The sequence below is a fragment of the Mobula birostris genome, chromosome 6 (genome assembly GCF_030028105.1).
Source record: "Mobula birostris isolate sMobBir1 chromosome 6, sMobBir1.hap1, whole genome shotgun sequence".
Taxonomy (NCBI): Eukaryota; Metazoa; Chordata; class Chondrichthyes; order Myliobatiformes; family Myliobatidae; genus Mobula; species Mobula birostris.
In genome coordinates, this window is record NC_092375.1 from 90,736,244 (window position 1) to 90,751,322 (window position 15,079).

The 15,079-nt window shown below is 46.3% G+C and overlaps 1 protein-coding gene across 1 annotated transcript in view; it reads left to right on the plus strand.

Annotated features, from left to right (window-relative positions):
- Positions 1–13,846: 13,846 nt before the first annotated feature.
- The window catches only part of epsti1 (epithelial stromal interaction 1), a 51,715-nt gene continuing 50,482 nt past the window's right edge, over positions 13,847–15,079 (plus strand). Inside the window, exon 1 of the mRNA XM_072262344.1 lies at positions 13,847–14,139. Within this exon, the coding sequence (XP_072118445.1) occupies positions 13,886–14,139 (254 nt within the window). The 5' untranslated portion in view covers positions 13,847–13,885. The remainder of the gene's footprint in view (positions 14,140–15,079) is intronic.

Consider the following 15,079-nt stretch of genomic DNA (forward strand, 5'->3'; position numbering starts at 1 on the left):
TTATATACCTCTATTCACCTCTCATCCCCCGTCGCTCCAAAGAGAAAAGGCCGAGTTCACTCAACCTATTCTCATAAGGCATGCTCCCCAATCCAGGCAACATCTTTGTAAATCTCCTCTGAACCCTTTCTATGGTTTCCACATCCTTCCTGTAGTGAGGAACTGAGCACAGTACTCCAAGTGGGGTCTGATCAGGCTCCTATATAGCTGCAACATTACCTCTTGACTCTTAAACTCAATCCCACGGTCGATGAAGGCCAATGCATCATGTGCTTTCTTAATCACAGAGTCAACCTGCACAGCAGCTTTCAGTGTCCTATGGACTCAAACCCCAAGATCCCTCTGATCCTCCACACTGCCAAGAGTCTTACTATATTCTGCCATCATATTTGACCTACCAAAATGAACTACCTCACACTTATCTGGGTTGAACTCCATCTGCCACTTCTCAGCCCAGTTTTGCTTCCTATCAATGTCCCGCTGTAACTTCTGACAGCCCTCCACACTATCCCCAACACCCCCAACCTTTGTCATCAGCAATTTACTAACCCATCCCTCCACTTCTTCATCCAGGTCATTCATAAAAATCACAAACAGTAGGGGTCCCAGAACAGATCCCTGAGGCACACCACTGGTCACCGGCCTCCATGCAGAATATGACCCGTCTACGACCACTCTTTAACTTCTGTGGGCAAGCCAGTTCTGGATCCACAAAGCAATGTCCCCTTGGATCCCATGCCTCCTTACTTTCTTAATAAGCCTTGCATGGGGCAACTTGTCAAATGCCTTGCTAAAATCCATATACACTACATCTACTGCTCTACCGTCATCAATGTGTTCAGTCACATCCTCAAAAAGTTCAATCAGGCTCGTAAGGCATGACCTACCTTTGACAAAGCCATGCTGACTATTCCTAATCATATTATGCCTCAGATGTTCATGAACCCTTCCTCTCAGGATCTTCTCCATCAATTTACCAACCACTGAAGTAAGACTCACTGGCCTATAGTTTCCTGGGCTATCTCTGCTCCCTTTCTTGAATAAGGGAACAACATTCGCAACCCTCCAATCCTCCGGAACCTCTCCCATCCTCATTGATGATACAAAGATCATTGTCAGAGGCTCAGCAATCTCCTTCCTCACCTCCCACAGTAGCCTGGGGTACATTCCCTCCGGTTCTGGTGACGTATCCAACTTGATACTTTCCAAAAGCTCCTGCACATCCTCTTTCTTAATATCTACATGCTCAAGCTTTTCAGTCTGCTGTAGGTCATCCCTGCAATCGCCAAGATCCTTTTCTGTAGTAAATACTGAATCAAAGTACTCATCAAGTACCTCTGCTATCTCCTCCGGTTCCATACACACTTTTCCACTGTCACACTTGCAGACATCCCACCCTGCAAAAACTCACTTCAGGGAGGCAGCACCACCATTTCAGGGAGGTAGCACCCCTACCCCCCCCCCCCCGCAACCCCATATTCCCCTCCACCCCCGGTCGACCTCCAAGGGTGTATATAATACTTTGTTTAGTGATTTTGTCTAATCTGTAAACCAATTTGGGTATATGCAGAAAATGTGACATTTAAATGTGTACTTATATTATCATGCTTATTCTATTACAACTTTAAGCAAGTCTACAGGGAGTTTGGCCTCATCACGTAGGACATCAATAGAGTAGCTCCTTAGCAGCCAGCCAGCTAGTTTAAATAATGTTAGCTATGCTAATGAACGAATGACACCTGTTAAACTCACCTCAACATGTCTTTTACATTTTAACCCACCATGGGCAATAGAAAAGTCACTGTTGCAAATAGTGCAGTGAGCAACACTGTCATTATTTTTGAGGTCGACTGTAAAGCCCGCCCACAGAGAAAACTGATAGGTCTACTTAGCAGGGGTCCCCAACCTTTTTTGCACCGCGAACCAGTTTAATATTGACAATATTCTTGCGGACCGGCCGACCAGGGAGTGGGGTGGAGTGTTAATCACGACCGGAATATAGGTGATAATAAGTCAGTTATAAGTGGCTAATACACTCAATTTCATTTCTAAAAGGGTTTATCTAATGAATTTAATATTAAACACACAGCGTATATTTTCCTTGCATGAATATAGTGATAAGTCAATTATAAGACAATAGCATCATAACATTTTAAGTAACGTTTGGATATTAAACACACAGCACATATTTTCCCCGTATGAACATATAAAATCATTGCAACACACCAATATCGCTGAATCAGTGGGAGCCCTGGGCTTGTTTTCCTGCAACAAGATGGTGCCATCGAGGGGTGATGGGAGATACTCGAAGGGGGTTCCTTATGTCCAGTCTATTCCGCAATTTAGTTTTCATTGCACTCATTGCAGAAAACTCCGCTTTGCAGAGACATGTTGGAAATAGAAGCAACGTTATCAGTGCTTCTGTGGCTATCTCAGGATATTCAGCTTTGACTTTGATCCAGAATGCCGGCAGAGATGTTATGTCAAACATACTTTTCAGCCCGTCGTCACTTGCAAGCTCGAGGAGTTGATCTTCTTCCCGCACTGACATGGATGACGCGTGCGTAATGCCCTCGCGTGCGTTCAAATTCAACGGTGGGTGTGACAGGGAATGAGGAAAGGTGCAGCTGCCTCCTATCGTTCCATATCATCAAATCATATTGTTTCCTCGTGGCTCGGTGGTTGGGAATCACTCTTAGCATGAAGAGAGACCAATCAGGATGCTCGCTCTCCCTCTCCCTCTCAAAAAAATTCGGTTTCCGGGATATTGTATTATAATTTCTGGGCGTCAGGGAGCCACTATCAATATGCGGGAGACTCCCAGAACTTCCAGGAGAGGTGGGATGTCTGCACTTGATTGGTCCTATTCTGTCAGGTCTTATCCTCTTGCTCTTAACATATTTGTAGAATGCCTTGGGGTTTTCCTTAATCCTGTCCACCAAGGCCTTTTCATGGCCCCTTCTGTCTCTCCTAATTTTTTTTCTTGAGCTCCTTCCTGTTAGCCTTATAATTTTCTAGCTCCCTATCACTACCTAGCTTTTTGAACCTTTAGTAAGCTCTTCTTTTCTCCTTGACTAGAATTACGACATCCTTTGTACACCATGGCTTCTGTACTCTACCATCCTCTCATTGGAACGTACCTATGCAGAACTCCACGCAAATATCCCCTGAACATTTACCACATTTCTTCCGTACATTTCCCTGAGAACATCTGTTTCCAATTTATGCTTCCAAGTTCCTGCCTGATAACCTTATATTTCCCCTTACTCCAATTAAACATTTCCCTAACATGTCTGTTCCTATCCCTCTCCAATGCTACAGTTCTGTGATAAGGGCCCAATGACGTAGAACTTTAGTGCCCCCGCACTGTTCTCCATACCACTTGAGGTTTTAAATTCTATTCAGTAAGAGTGGGATACCAAAGTTTAACTGCAGCCATTTCTCGAACTCACTGTTGTTGTATTATGCTCTGGGGAAGCATGCAGTATTATTGATCATGTGTTGGGATGATAGGCTCCCTAAAGCACCCACCTCTCTGTTGGATAGGATCTCCCTGGTACCCCCCTCATCCCATATCATACAACATAGAACATAGAACATGGATTAGTACAGCACAGTACAGGCCCTTCGGCCCACAATGTTGTGCCGACCCTCAAACCCTGCCTCCCATATAAGCCCCCACCTTGAATTCCTCCATATATCTGTCTAGTAGTCTCTTAAACTAGTGTATCTGCCTCCACCACTGACTCAGGCAGTGCATTCCACGCACCAACCACACTCTGATGTGACAGAATACCAAGTTATCAGAAGATTGATGCTGATAAAAGAGATAAGAGAGAGACAAATGGGGGAAACATTCAAAATGCTAATAAGAGAGAGACGAGAGGGATTAACGAAAAGGAGACATGGTTCCGAGTATTGTCAGAGACCAGTTGCTTTGAACCTGAAATGTTTGAAGTTTGATGGACAGGCGATACCCCAGCAGGGGGATAAAAGGAACAGGTTCGCTAAGGCAAGGGACACACCACGACACCACGAGATAACGAGACCCTGGAAAAGCGGTGTGCCCCCACAAGTTGGTGGGAGTTTTGGAAGGGTGACGCGGGACGAACCATAGACGCACAGGGTGAGAAGGTACGATCGGCGGGAACCTGGTGTGTGTGTCCACCCTTGCCTGGGTGCCAGGTTCACCGCAGAAGAACGATTGTATCCGGAACGAAGGGGTCACAGTCAGTGACCTCAGAAGACATTAAAAAGGGCTCGCGCCGAAAGCTAACTGCGAGGAATATCAAAGATCTGTTGAACCCGATTTGAATATCAGCATTTGCTCTCTCTCCATCTCTCCCCAATGGCACAACAGCGATTACTGCGAACTGAACTAAACTGAACTGAACTGACCTCTGTGTCACTTGAGACTGATCATTTTACCCCGAGACTGCGATAGAGCTTGATTGATTCCTATTATCCTAGTTCTGTGTAGATGTGTGTTTTATCATTGCTAACCCATTGCATTTATATCCTTACGTTTAGAGTACCGTGTTACTTATTTCTTTAATAAAACTTTCTTAGTTCCAGTAATCCAGACTCCAACTAAATGGTCCATTTCTGCTGGTTTGGCAACCCAGTTACAGGGTACATAACACTGAGTAAAAAATCTTCCTCTAATATCCCTCTTGAACTTCCCACCCTTACCTTAAAGCCATGTCCTCTTGTATAGAGCAGTGGTGCCCTGGGGAAGGGGCGCTGGCTATCCACTCTATCTATTCCTCTTATTATCTTGTACACCTCTATCGTGTCTCCTGTCATCCTCCTTCTCTCCAAAGAGTAAAGCCCTAGCTCCCTTAATCTCTGATCATAATGTATATTCTCTAAACCAGACAGCATCCTGGTAAATCTCCTCTGTACCCTTTCCAATGCTTCCACATCCTTCCTATAGTGAGGCGACCAGAACTGGACACAGAGTTTTATGGAGCTGCATCATTACATCGCGACTCTTAAACTCTATCCCTCGACTTATGAAAGCTAACGCCCCATAGCTTTCTTAACTACCCTATCCACCTGTGAGGCAACTTTCAGGGATCTGTGGACATGTACCCCCAGGTCCCTCTGCTCCTCCACACTACCAAGTATCCTGCCATTTACTTTGTACTCTGCCTTGGAGTTTGTCCTTCCAAAGTGTACCACCTCACACTTCTCCGGGTTGAACTCCATCTGCCACTTCTCAGCCCACTTCTGCATTCTATCAATGTCTCTCTGCAATCTTTGACAATCCTCTACACTATCTACAACACCACCAACCTTTGTGTCAACCCACCCTTCTACCCCCACATCCAGGTCGTTAATAAAAATCACAAAAAGTTGAGGTCCCAGAGCAGATCCTTGTGGGACACCACTAGTCACAATCCTCTAATCTGAATGTACTCCCTCCACCACGACCCTCTGCCTTCTTCAGGCAAGCCAATTCTGAATCCACCTGGCCAAACTTCCCTGGATCCCATGCCTTCTGACTTTCTGAATAAGCCTACCGTGTGGAACCCTGTCAAATGCCTTACTAAAATCCATATAGATCACATTCACTGCACTACCCTCATCTATATGCCTGGTCACCTCCTCAAAGAACTCTATCAGGCTTGTTAGACACGATTTGCCCTTCAGAAAGCCATGCTGACTGTCCCTGATCAGACCATGATTCTCTAAATGCCCAGAGATCCTATCTCTAAGAATCTTTTCCAACAGCTTTCCCACCACAGACGTAAGGCTCACTGGTCTATAATTACCTGGACTATCCCTACTACTTTTTTGAACAAGGGGACAACATTCGCCTCCCTCCAATCCTCCGGTACCATTCCCGTCGACAACAAGGACATAAAGATCCTAGCCAGGGGGTCAGCAATCTCTTCCCTCGCCTCGTGGAGCAGCCTGGGGAATATTCCGTCAGGCCCTGGGGACTTATCCGTCCTAATGTATTTTAACAACTCCAACACCTCCTCTCCCTTAATATCAACATGCCCCAGAACATCAACCTCACTCATATTGTCCTCACCACCGTCAAGTTCCCTCTCATTGGTGAATACTGAAGAGAAGTATTCATTGAGGACCTCGCTCACTTCCACAGTCTCCAGGCACATCTTCCCACCTTTATCTCTAATCGGTCCTACCTTCACTCCTGTCATCCTTTTGTTCTTCACATAATTGAAGAATGCCTTAGGGTTTTCCTTTACCCTACTCGTCAAGGCCTTCTCATGCCCCCTTCTTGCTCTTCTCAGCCCCTTCTTAAGCTCCTTTCTTGCTTCCCTATATTCCTCAATAGACCCATCTGATCCCTGCTTCCTAAACCTCATGTATGCTGCCTTCTTCCACCTGACTAGATTTTCCACCTCACTTGTCACCCATGGTTCCTTCACCCTACCATTCTTTATCTTCCTCACCAGGACAAATTTATCTCTAACATTCTGCAAGAGATCCCTAAACATCGACCACATGTCCGTAGTACGTTTCTCTGCAAAAACATCATCCCAATTCACACCCGCAAGTTTTAGCCTTATAGCCTCATAATTTGCCCTTCCCCAATTAAAAATTTTCCTGTCCTCTCTGATTCTATCCTTTTCCATGATAATTATAAAGGCCAGGGAGTGGTGGTCACTGTCCCCCAGATGCTCACCTACTGAGAGATCTATAACCTGACCCGGTTCATTACCTAGTACTAGATCCAGTATGGCATTCCCCCTAGTCGGCCTGTCCACATACTGTGACAGGAATCTGTCCTGGACACACTTAACAAACTCTGCCCCATCTGAGCCCTTGGAACTAATCAGGTGCCAATCAATATTAGGGAAGTTAAAGTCACCCATGATAACAACCCTGTTATTTTTGCACTTTTCCAAAATCTGCCTCCCAATCCGCTCCTCTGTATCTCTGCTGCTACCAGGGGGCCTATACCCCCAGTAGAGTAACTGCTCCCTTCCTTTTCCTGACTTCCACCCATACTGACTCAAAAGAGGATCCTACTACATTACCCACCCTTTCCGTAGCTGTAATAGTATCCCTGACCAGTAATGCCACACCTCCTCCCCTTTTTCTGCCCTCTCTATCCCTTTTAAAGCACTGAAATCCAGGAACGTTGAGAATCCATTCCCGCCCTGGTGCCAGCCAAGTCTCTGTAATGGCCACTACATCATAATCCCATGTATGTATCCAAGCTCTCAGTTCATCACCTTTGTTCCTGATGCTTCTTGCACTGAGGTACACACATTTCAGCCCTTCTACCTTACTGTCTTTACACTGTTTATTCTGCTTCTCTTTCCTCAAAGCCTCTCTATATGTTAGATCTGGCTTTACTCCATGCACTTCTTCCACTGCTCTATTGCTCTGGGTCCCATCCCCCTCGCAAATTAGTTTAAACCCTCCCAAACCATGCTAGCAAACCTACCTGCAAGGTTATTGCTCCCCCTTGAGTTCAGGTGCAATCCATCCAATCCGTACAGTCCCACCTTCCCCAGAAGAGATCCCAATGATCCAAAAATCTAAAACTTTGCTCCCTGCACCAACTCCTCAGCCACGCATTCAACTGCCATCACCTCCAATTCTTACCATCACTGTCACGTAGCACTGGCAGCAATCCTGAGAACGCCACCCTTGAGGTCCTGTTCTTCAGCCTTCTGCCTGGTTCCCAAAACTCACACTGTCATGGTCCAGATCAGGGTCCCTCTAAATTTAGTTTGATTATGTTACGATCCGGACCGTTGATTCCCTGTTTTCCCGAGTCCCTCGATTTTGGTGATTAGAAGCAATCAACACTCAGCTGAACCGGTAGTTTATAGTCTCCGGCTTTCAGCCGTTTGGTGCGGGAGCGTCTGCAAAGTCATCAAAGGCACGGTGTGCCGATGTCATCTGGCCGGAGCAAGCCTAGTCTCTGCCAAAGTATGTGCCGGTAATTCGCCCTTCCTCACCAGAGCAACCCTGTCCAGTTACCTCGCCGAAGTGAGCCTGCAAAGTTTCCTCACTGAGGTGGGTTCTTCAGTTAACCCGCCGGAGGGAATCAAGAACCGCTGTCTACTGTTCCCGGGCTGAGTCGAGAGCTCGCCACTACCCGGAGGCTCCAAGTCAAGTCCTGGCTCCGGCAGCATTCAAGTTCCAAGTCAAGCCCTGCCCCTTGCAGCATTCAAGCACCAAGTCAAGCCCTGTCCCTGGCAGCATTCAAGCACCAAGTCAAGCCCTGTCCCTGGCAGCATTCAAGCACCAAGTCAAGCCCTGTCCCTTGCAGCATTCAAGCACCAAGTCAAGCCCTGTCCCTGGCAGCATTCAAGCATCAAGTCAAGTCCTGTACCTGACAGCATTCAAGCACCAAGTCAAGTCCTGTCCCCGGTGGCATCCCAGTTCTGAGTCAAGTCCTGGCCCTGGCGGTCAGTGATTCCTGTCCTACCCCCTTTTCTGAACCCCTTCTCTGCCCCTCTTGCCTCTAGCCCTTGTCAGCAGCCCCCGCCTGCGCTTCAGTCTAGTTCCATCACTGGAGCTAGATAGGTACTGTCTGGTGTTCATTCGTGTTGGTCTTGTCTTGTCTTGTCCTCACCTCCGTGGGGTAAGTCAGGCCATCTTGCCATTGCTCCATGGGGAGTCATGTCTTGTCTTGTCTAGTCCTCGCCTCCATGGGGTAAGTCAGGCCGTCTTGCCATTGCTCCATGGGGAGTCATGTCTTGTCTTGTCTAGTCCTCGCCTCCATGGAGTAAGTCAGGCCGTCTTGGCATTGCCCCACAGAGGGTCATGAGTCCCAGCCCTATGTCCTGTACCCAAGGAGGGGTCCCGGCTCTCTGTTCTGTGTGTGAGTCCCAGCCCTACGTCCTGTACCCAAGGAGGGGTCCCGACTCTGTGTTCTGTTTATGTGTCCATGGTTCCATGTATCTGCTCCCCGAGACCGAGGCTCTGTGTTCCCATGTTCCTCCTCTCCCTAGCCCATGTCATGTCCTTGCCTGTTTCTGGGGTCCAAGCCCGAGGCAAGACCGAGGTACTGGGTGCTTGCCCAGTCTCTGGCTCGGAGTCCATACCCTAGACTCTTCATGTCTCCTCTAGTTCTGGGAGCCGATTCCGAGTCCAAGCCCAGACCCTTGGTCCCAGCCTAGTCGTAGTCCTGAGTCCTTGTCCAGTTCACTATTTCCTGCTCCTGCCTAGCTCTCCAGGTATCGAACAATAAACTAAATCTAAGTAACCTCACAAGATGTGTCTTGCATTTGGGTCCACCCTTGCTCCCAATGCCCCGCCATTGTGACACACACTTCAGGACCTCATCCCTCTTCCTGCCTATGTCGTTGGTCCCAACATGTATCACAACTTCTGGTTGCTTTCCCCCTCGTACCAGGATGTCGTGCACCCACTCAGAGACGTCCCAGACCCTGGCACCCGGGAGGCAACAAACCATGCGGGTGTCCTTCTCACGTCCACAAAATCTCCTGTCTGCTCCCCTGACTATAGAGTCTCCAATGACAACAGCTCTCCTCTTCTCCGTCCCACCCTTCTGCACCACCGGGTCAGACTCAGTGCCGGAGGCCCTGCCACCATGGATCACACCTGGTCGGTCATCCCCGCCGACAGTATCCAGGACGGTAAACTTAGAAAAGGCATGCAATAAGGACAAAATAGTCATGAGGGATTTCAATATGCAGGTAGACTGGGAAAATCAGGTTGGCACTGGATCCCAAGAGAAGATAAAGTTAGATGTATCAGTATTACAGTGGAGTACAGGAAATTACAGAGGCAAGAGAGAAGAGCTGGCCAAAGCTGATGGGAAGGGGACACTAGCAGGGATGACAGCAGAATAGCAATGGCTTAAATTTATGGGGGCAATTTAGAAGGTGCACAATAGATATAGTACTGTACATCCCAAGTCAAGGGAGGATGAGCCAACCATGGCTGACAAGGGAAGTCAAAGACAGCATAAAAATAAAAGAGAGAGCATTTAATATCGCAAAGATTAGAGGGAAGTTAGAAGATTAGAAAGCTTTTAAAAACCAACAGAGGCAACTAAAAATGATATGGAGAGAAAAGATGAAAAGATGAGCCAATAATATCAAAGAGGATACCAAGAATTTTTCAGATATATAAAAAGTAAAAGAGGGATAAGAGTGGATACTGGAACCCTGGAGAAGTATTACTTGGAGACAAAGAAATGGCAGACAAACTTGATAGGTATTTTGCGTCAATCTTCACTGTGGAAGACACTAGCAGTATGCCAAAAATTCAAGAGTATCATGGGCAGAAGTATGTAGTTGCTATACTAAGGAGAAGGTGCTTGGGAAGCTGAAAGGTCTGAAAGTAGGTAAGTCATCAGGACTAGATGGACCATACTCCAGGGTTATGAATGAGGTAGCTGAAGAGATTGTGGAGGCGTTAGTAATGATCTTCCACAAATCACTAGGTTCTGGAATTGTTCCCTAGACATAGAAAATTACAAATCTTCAAGAAAGGAGGAAGGGAGAATAAAGGAAATTACTGGCCAATTAGCACAATTTCAGTGGTTGGGAAGATGTTGGAGTCCATTATTAATGATGAGATTTCGGGGTATTTCGAGGCACATGAAAAGGTAGACCAAAGACAGCATGGTTTCCATAAGGGGAAATCTTGGCTGACAAATCAGTTGGAATTCTTTGAGCAATTATCAGGCAGGCTAGACACTGGAGAGTCAGTGGATGTAATTTACTTTGATTTTCAGAAGGCCTTTGACAATCTGTTGCACAAAAGGTTGCTTAACAAGATAACAGCCTATGCTATTACAGGAAAACTACTAGCATGGAAGATTGGATGACTGGCAGGAGGCAAAGAGTGGGAATAAAGGCGGCCTATTCTGGTTGGCCACCGGCGATGTGGTGTTTGGCAGGGATCGGAATTGGGACTGCTTCTTTTCATGTTATATGTCAATGATTTGGATGATGGAATTGATGGTTTTGTGGCTAAGTTTGCAGATGATTCAAAGATAGGTGCAGGGGCAGGTAGTGTTGAGGAAGCAGGGAGTCTGCAGAAGGACTTAGACCAGGGATTCCCAACCTGGGGTACATGGACCCTTTGGTTAATGGGTCAGCTGCATGGTAAAAAAAAGTTTGGAAACCATTGACATAGACAGATTGGGAGTATGGCAAAGAAATGATAATGGAATATAGTGTATAGTAGAAGGAATAAATATGTAGACTACTTTCTAAACGGGGAGAAAATTCAAAAATCAGATATATGATGAGACTTGGAGGTCCTTAAGAGGATTCCTTAAAGGTTAACTTGCAGGTTGAGTCAGTGGTAAGGAAAGCAAATGCAATGTTAGCATTCATTTTGAGAGGACTAGACTATAAAAGCAAGGATGTGATGGTGAGGCTTTATAATGCATTGTCCAGACCATAATTGGACTATCATGATCAGTTTTGGTCCCCTTATCAAAGAGACAATGTGCTGGCAATGGAGAAGGTCCAGAGGAGGTACGCAAAAATAATTCAGGGGATAAAAGGGTTAACATATGAGGAGCATTTGATAGTTCTGGGTATGTGCTCACTGAATAAGGATGGTCTCATTGAAACCTATCAGATTAAAGACCTAGATAGAGTGGATGTGGAGAGGATATTTCATGCAGAGGGTTTGTTTAGGACAAGAGGCTCAGCCTCAGAATTTAGGACAGAGATGAGAAGAAATTTCTTTAGCCAGAGGGTGGTGAATCTGTGGAGTTAGTTGCCATAGATGGCTGTTGAGGCCAAGACATTCTGTGTATTTGAAGCAGTGGTTGATAGGTTCTTAGTTAGTCATGGCATCAAAAGCTACAGGTAGAGGGCAAGAAAATGTGGTTGAGAGTATTAATAAATCAACCATGATGGAATGGCAGAGCAGTCACGATAGGCCAAGTGGCCTAATTCTGCTCCTGTGTCTCATGGTCTTACGGTCTAAGACTCACTGGTCTATAATTCCCTGGGTTATCATTAGTTCCTTTCTTAAACAAACAAAACTTTTGGTATCCAAACGAATAACACTTGCCACCATCCAATCACCTGATATTGCTCGTCTGGCCAGTGAAGCTGCAAAGATGATCACCAAGGGCAGAGCAATCTCTTCCTTCACATCTCCTAGAAACCTGTAGTATGTTTGGCCCTGGGGAATTACCTATCTGAATGTTTTTCAAAAGTTCAAGCACATCCTCTTTCTTAACGTCAACAAGTTGAAGCATATCAGCCTGTCTTTTGCTGTCCTCACAATCGTCAATGTCCCAGTCACTGGTGGATACTGAAGCAAAGTTTTCATTAAGGATCTCTTCTACCTCCTTCAACTCCAGACACGTTTCCTCTACTATCTCCGATTGGTCCTACTCTCACTTTGGCTATCCTCCTATTCTTCAAATGCATGTAGAACACCTTGGTGTTTTCCTTAATCCGACTCATCAAGGCTTTCTCTTGCTTCCTTTTAGATCTCATGTCCATTCTTCAGCTCCTTTCTGGATGCCCTGTAACTCTTTAGAGTCCTGACTGATCCTTGCTTCTTAAACATTAATTTAGCTTCTTTCTTTCACTTGACTAGATCTTCCACATATCTTGTCAACCAAGGTTCCTTCACCCTACCCTCCATTCCCTGCCCTATTGGGACAAACCTATCCAGAACCTGGAGAAAGTGCTCCCTAACCAACCTCCACATTTCAGTTCTGCATTTCCCTGAGTATATCTGTTCCCAATTTATGCTCCCCATTCCTGCCTAATAGCCTTACAATTCACCTTCCCCCATTAAAATGCTTCCTCCTACAGTCTGCTCCTATCCTTCTCCAAGATGATAGTAAAGGTCAGGGAGTTGTGGTCACTGCCAACAAAATGGTTTCCTACAGAGAGACCTGACACCTTCTTAGTACCAAATCCAATATGGTCTCTCTTATCATTTTGACATTTCAACTCCTCTTCCTTTTCCCATACAGACCTGCCTGTTCTCTGCTTTTTGCACTGGCATGACACAGTTGTGTTGGTGCGTGGCCAAGTGGTTAAGGCATTCAACTAGTGATAGTTCGAGCCTTGGCTGAGGCAGCATGTGTATCCTTGAGCAAGGCATTTAACCACACATTGCTCTGCGATGACACCAGTAGCAAGCTGTGTGGGTCCTAATGCCCTTCCCTTGGACAAACATCGATGGCCTGGAGAGGGGAGACTTGCGGCATGGGCACCTGCCGGTCTTCCATACAACCTTACTCAGGCCTGCACCCTGGAAACCTTCCAAGGTGCAAATCCATGGTGTCGTGAAACTAACGGATGTCTATAACACAGACCAGCAGGACAGCACCTCAGGTCCCACTTGGGCAGCTTACAATCCAATGTTATAAACACTGAAGTTTCCCGTTTTAAGTAATCCTATAATCTTCTCCCACTCGCAGGGTCTCTCATCCTTTCTTTGCCTTTTCCATCCCTCTTTGTAACAGAGACTCATCACCCTTCCCCCACCTGGTTTCAACTGCCCATCACCCACATACTTATCCACCTGGGCTTTACAAGAACTCAGTGGGTCAGGCAGCATCTGTGGAGAAGAAAGTAATTGCCAACTTTTAGGGTAGAGACCCTTCATTTGGTCTCAGTTCAGAAGAAGGATCTCAACCCAAAACATCTTATGTCTTTTTCCCTCCCTAGATGCTGTCTAACACACTAAGTTCCTCCAGTTTCTTTTTTTTTATTTCTCTAACAGACTGTTGTTAGTTTAAATAGTGCAGACTTCATTAGCTCTCTGTACATGTGAAGGGAGCCAGAGCACTAGGTGACATTCCAATGTAATTTAGTTCTCTTTGGATTTTCCCTTCTTGTAGGGATTCGCCCATTGAGATGAGTCACTGGTATAATCAGGGACCTGAAAGCATATCCTCATTTTTGGGTCCAGGAGTAGCTCGTCTGTGCTAATGTCGAGACTCTCTGGCTCATTAACTGCACCAGGCTCCTCCCCTCTGCTGGCAGTCGACGGCCGGCACTCCGCAAGTTCACTGAGGTCCTACAACAGGAGACTTTATACCAGTCAGCTGGGACAGCCTGACAGGATGAAGCCACACGGTGAGCCTACCGACCAGCCAGATAACCCGGGAGACACCGGGCTGGAGAATCCGGAACTGGGAACCGACCCGAACACAACTAAAGCCGAGGCGCGCCAACTTCAGTAGTAAGTACAGATCCCCCGTCACCTCAGTAGGTCAGGAGACAAACAGGTGTATAGATAGAGAGAAACTTGGGGATCGCAATGTATTTATTTTGTTTATTGATGTGCCGTCTCAGACTACAGATACTTTACATTGAAAAATGCAAAATGGGCTGAAATATAAAGTAAATATCAGAAATTCCATAAAAAAATTCTTTTAGAGCGGGGTTTCTCTCGGCATAAGGTTCCGTGCCGTAAAACAAAATTGGGAACGGCTGTATTAGAGTTGCCTCTTTATGTTCCCGTAGTTCAGCTGAACAACATTAATGCTTTAATTCAGCTAATGAGATTCAAAAGAGTCAGTTTCGGGTTTCAGTTTCGTTTCCGCAGAGTCCGCTGATGGAAAATTGTGACGGCAAGAAGCGAGGGAGGCGAAAAGAGCGCCTCAGCTTATTCAACTCAGCTCAGCTGGCATCCGGTGGAAGACAACATTAACCGCTTGCATCCATACAGCCTTCGGGAGCAGCGCAATTTTCACAGTTTCACTCAGCAGACTCTTTATTCCCAGGAAAACTTACTTTCAGCATTAGTGCATTAAGCAACACGCACAAAATACTGGAGGAACTCAGCAAGTCAGGCAGGGAATAAACAGCGGACGTTTCAGCCGCGACTCCTCTTTAGGACTGGAAAGGAAGGAAGCAGAAGTTACAATAAGAAGGTGAAAAGGAAATGAGGCTACGGGGTTGGGGAGGTGCGGAGATGAAAAATTAAACCAGGAGGTGGAAGAAGTAAAGGACTCTAGATTAAGGAATCTGAGAAGTGCTGAGAGTGAACCACGGAAGAAAGGGATGGTGGAAGGGCACCAGAGGGAGGTGTGGGCAGGTGAGGAGAAAACAAGGGGCATGAGAGGAGCCCAAATGGGAATGCAAAAAGAGACAGGAGGAGGGGGGTGAGGGGATTACTG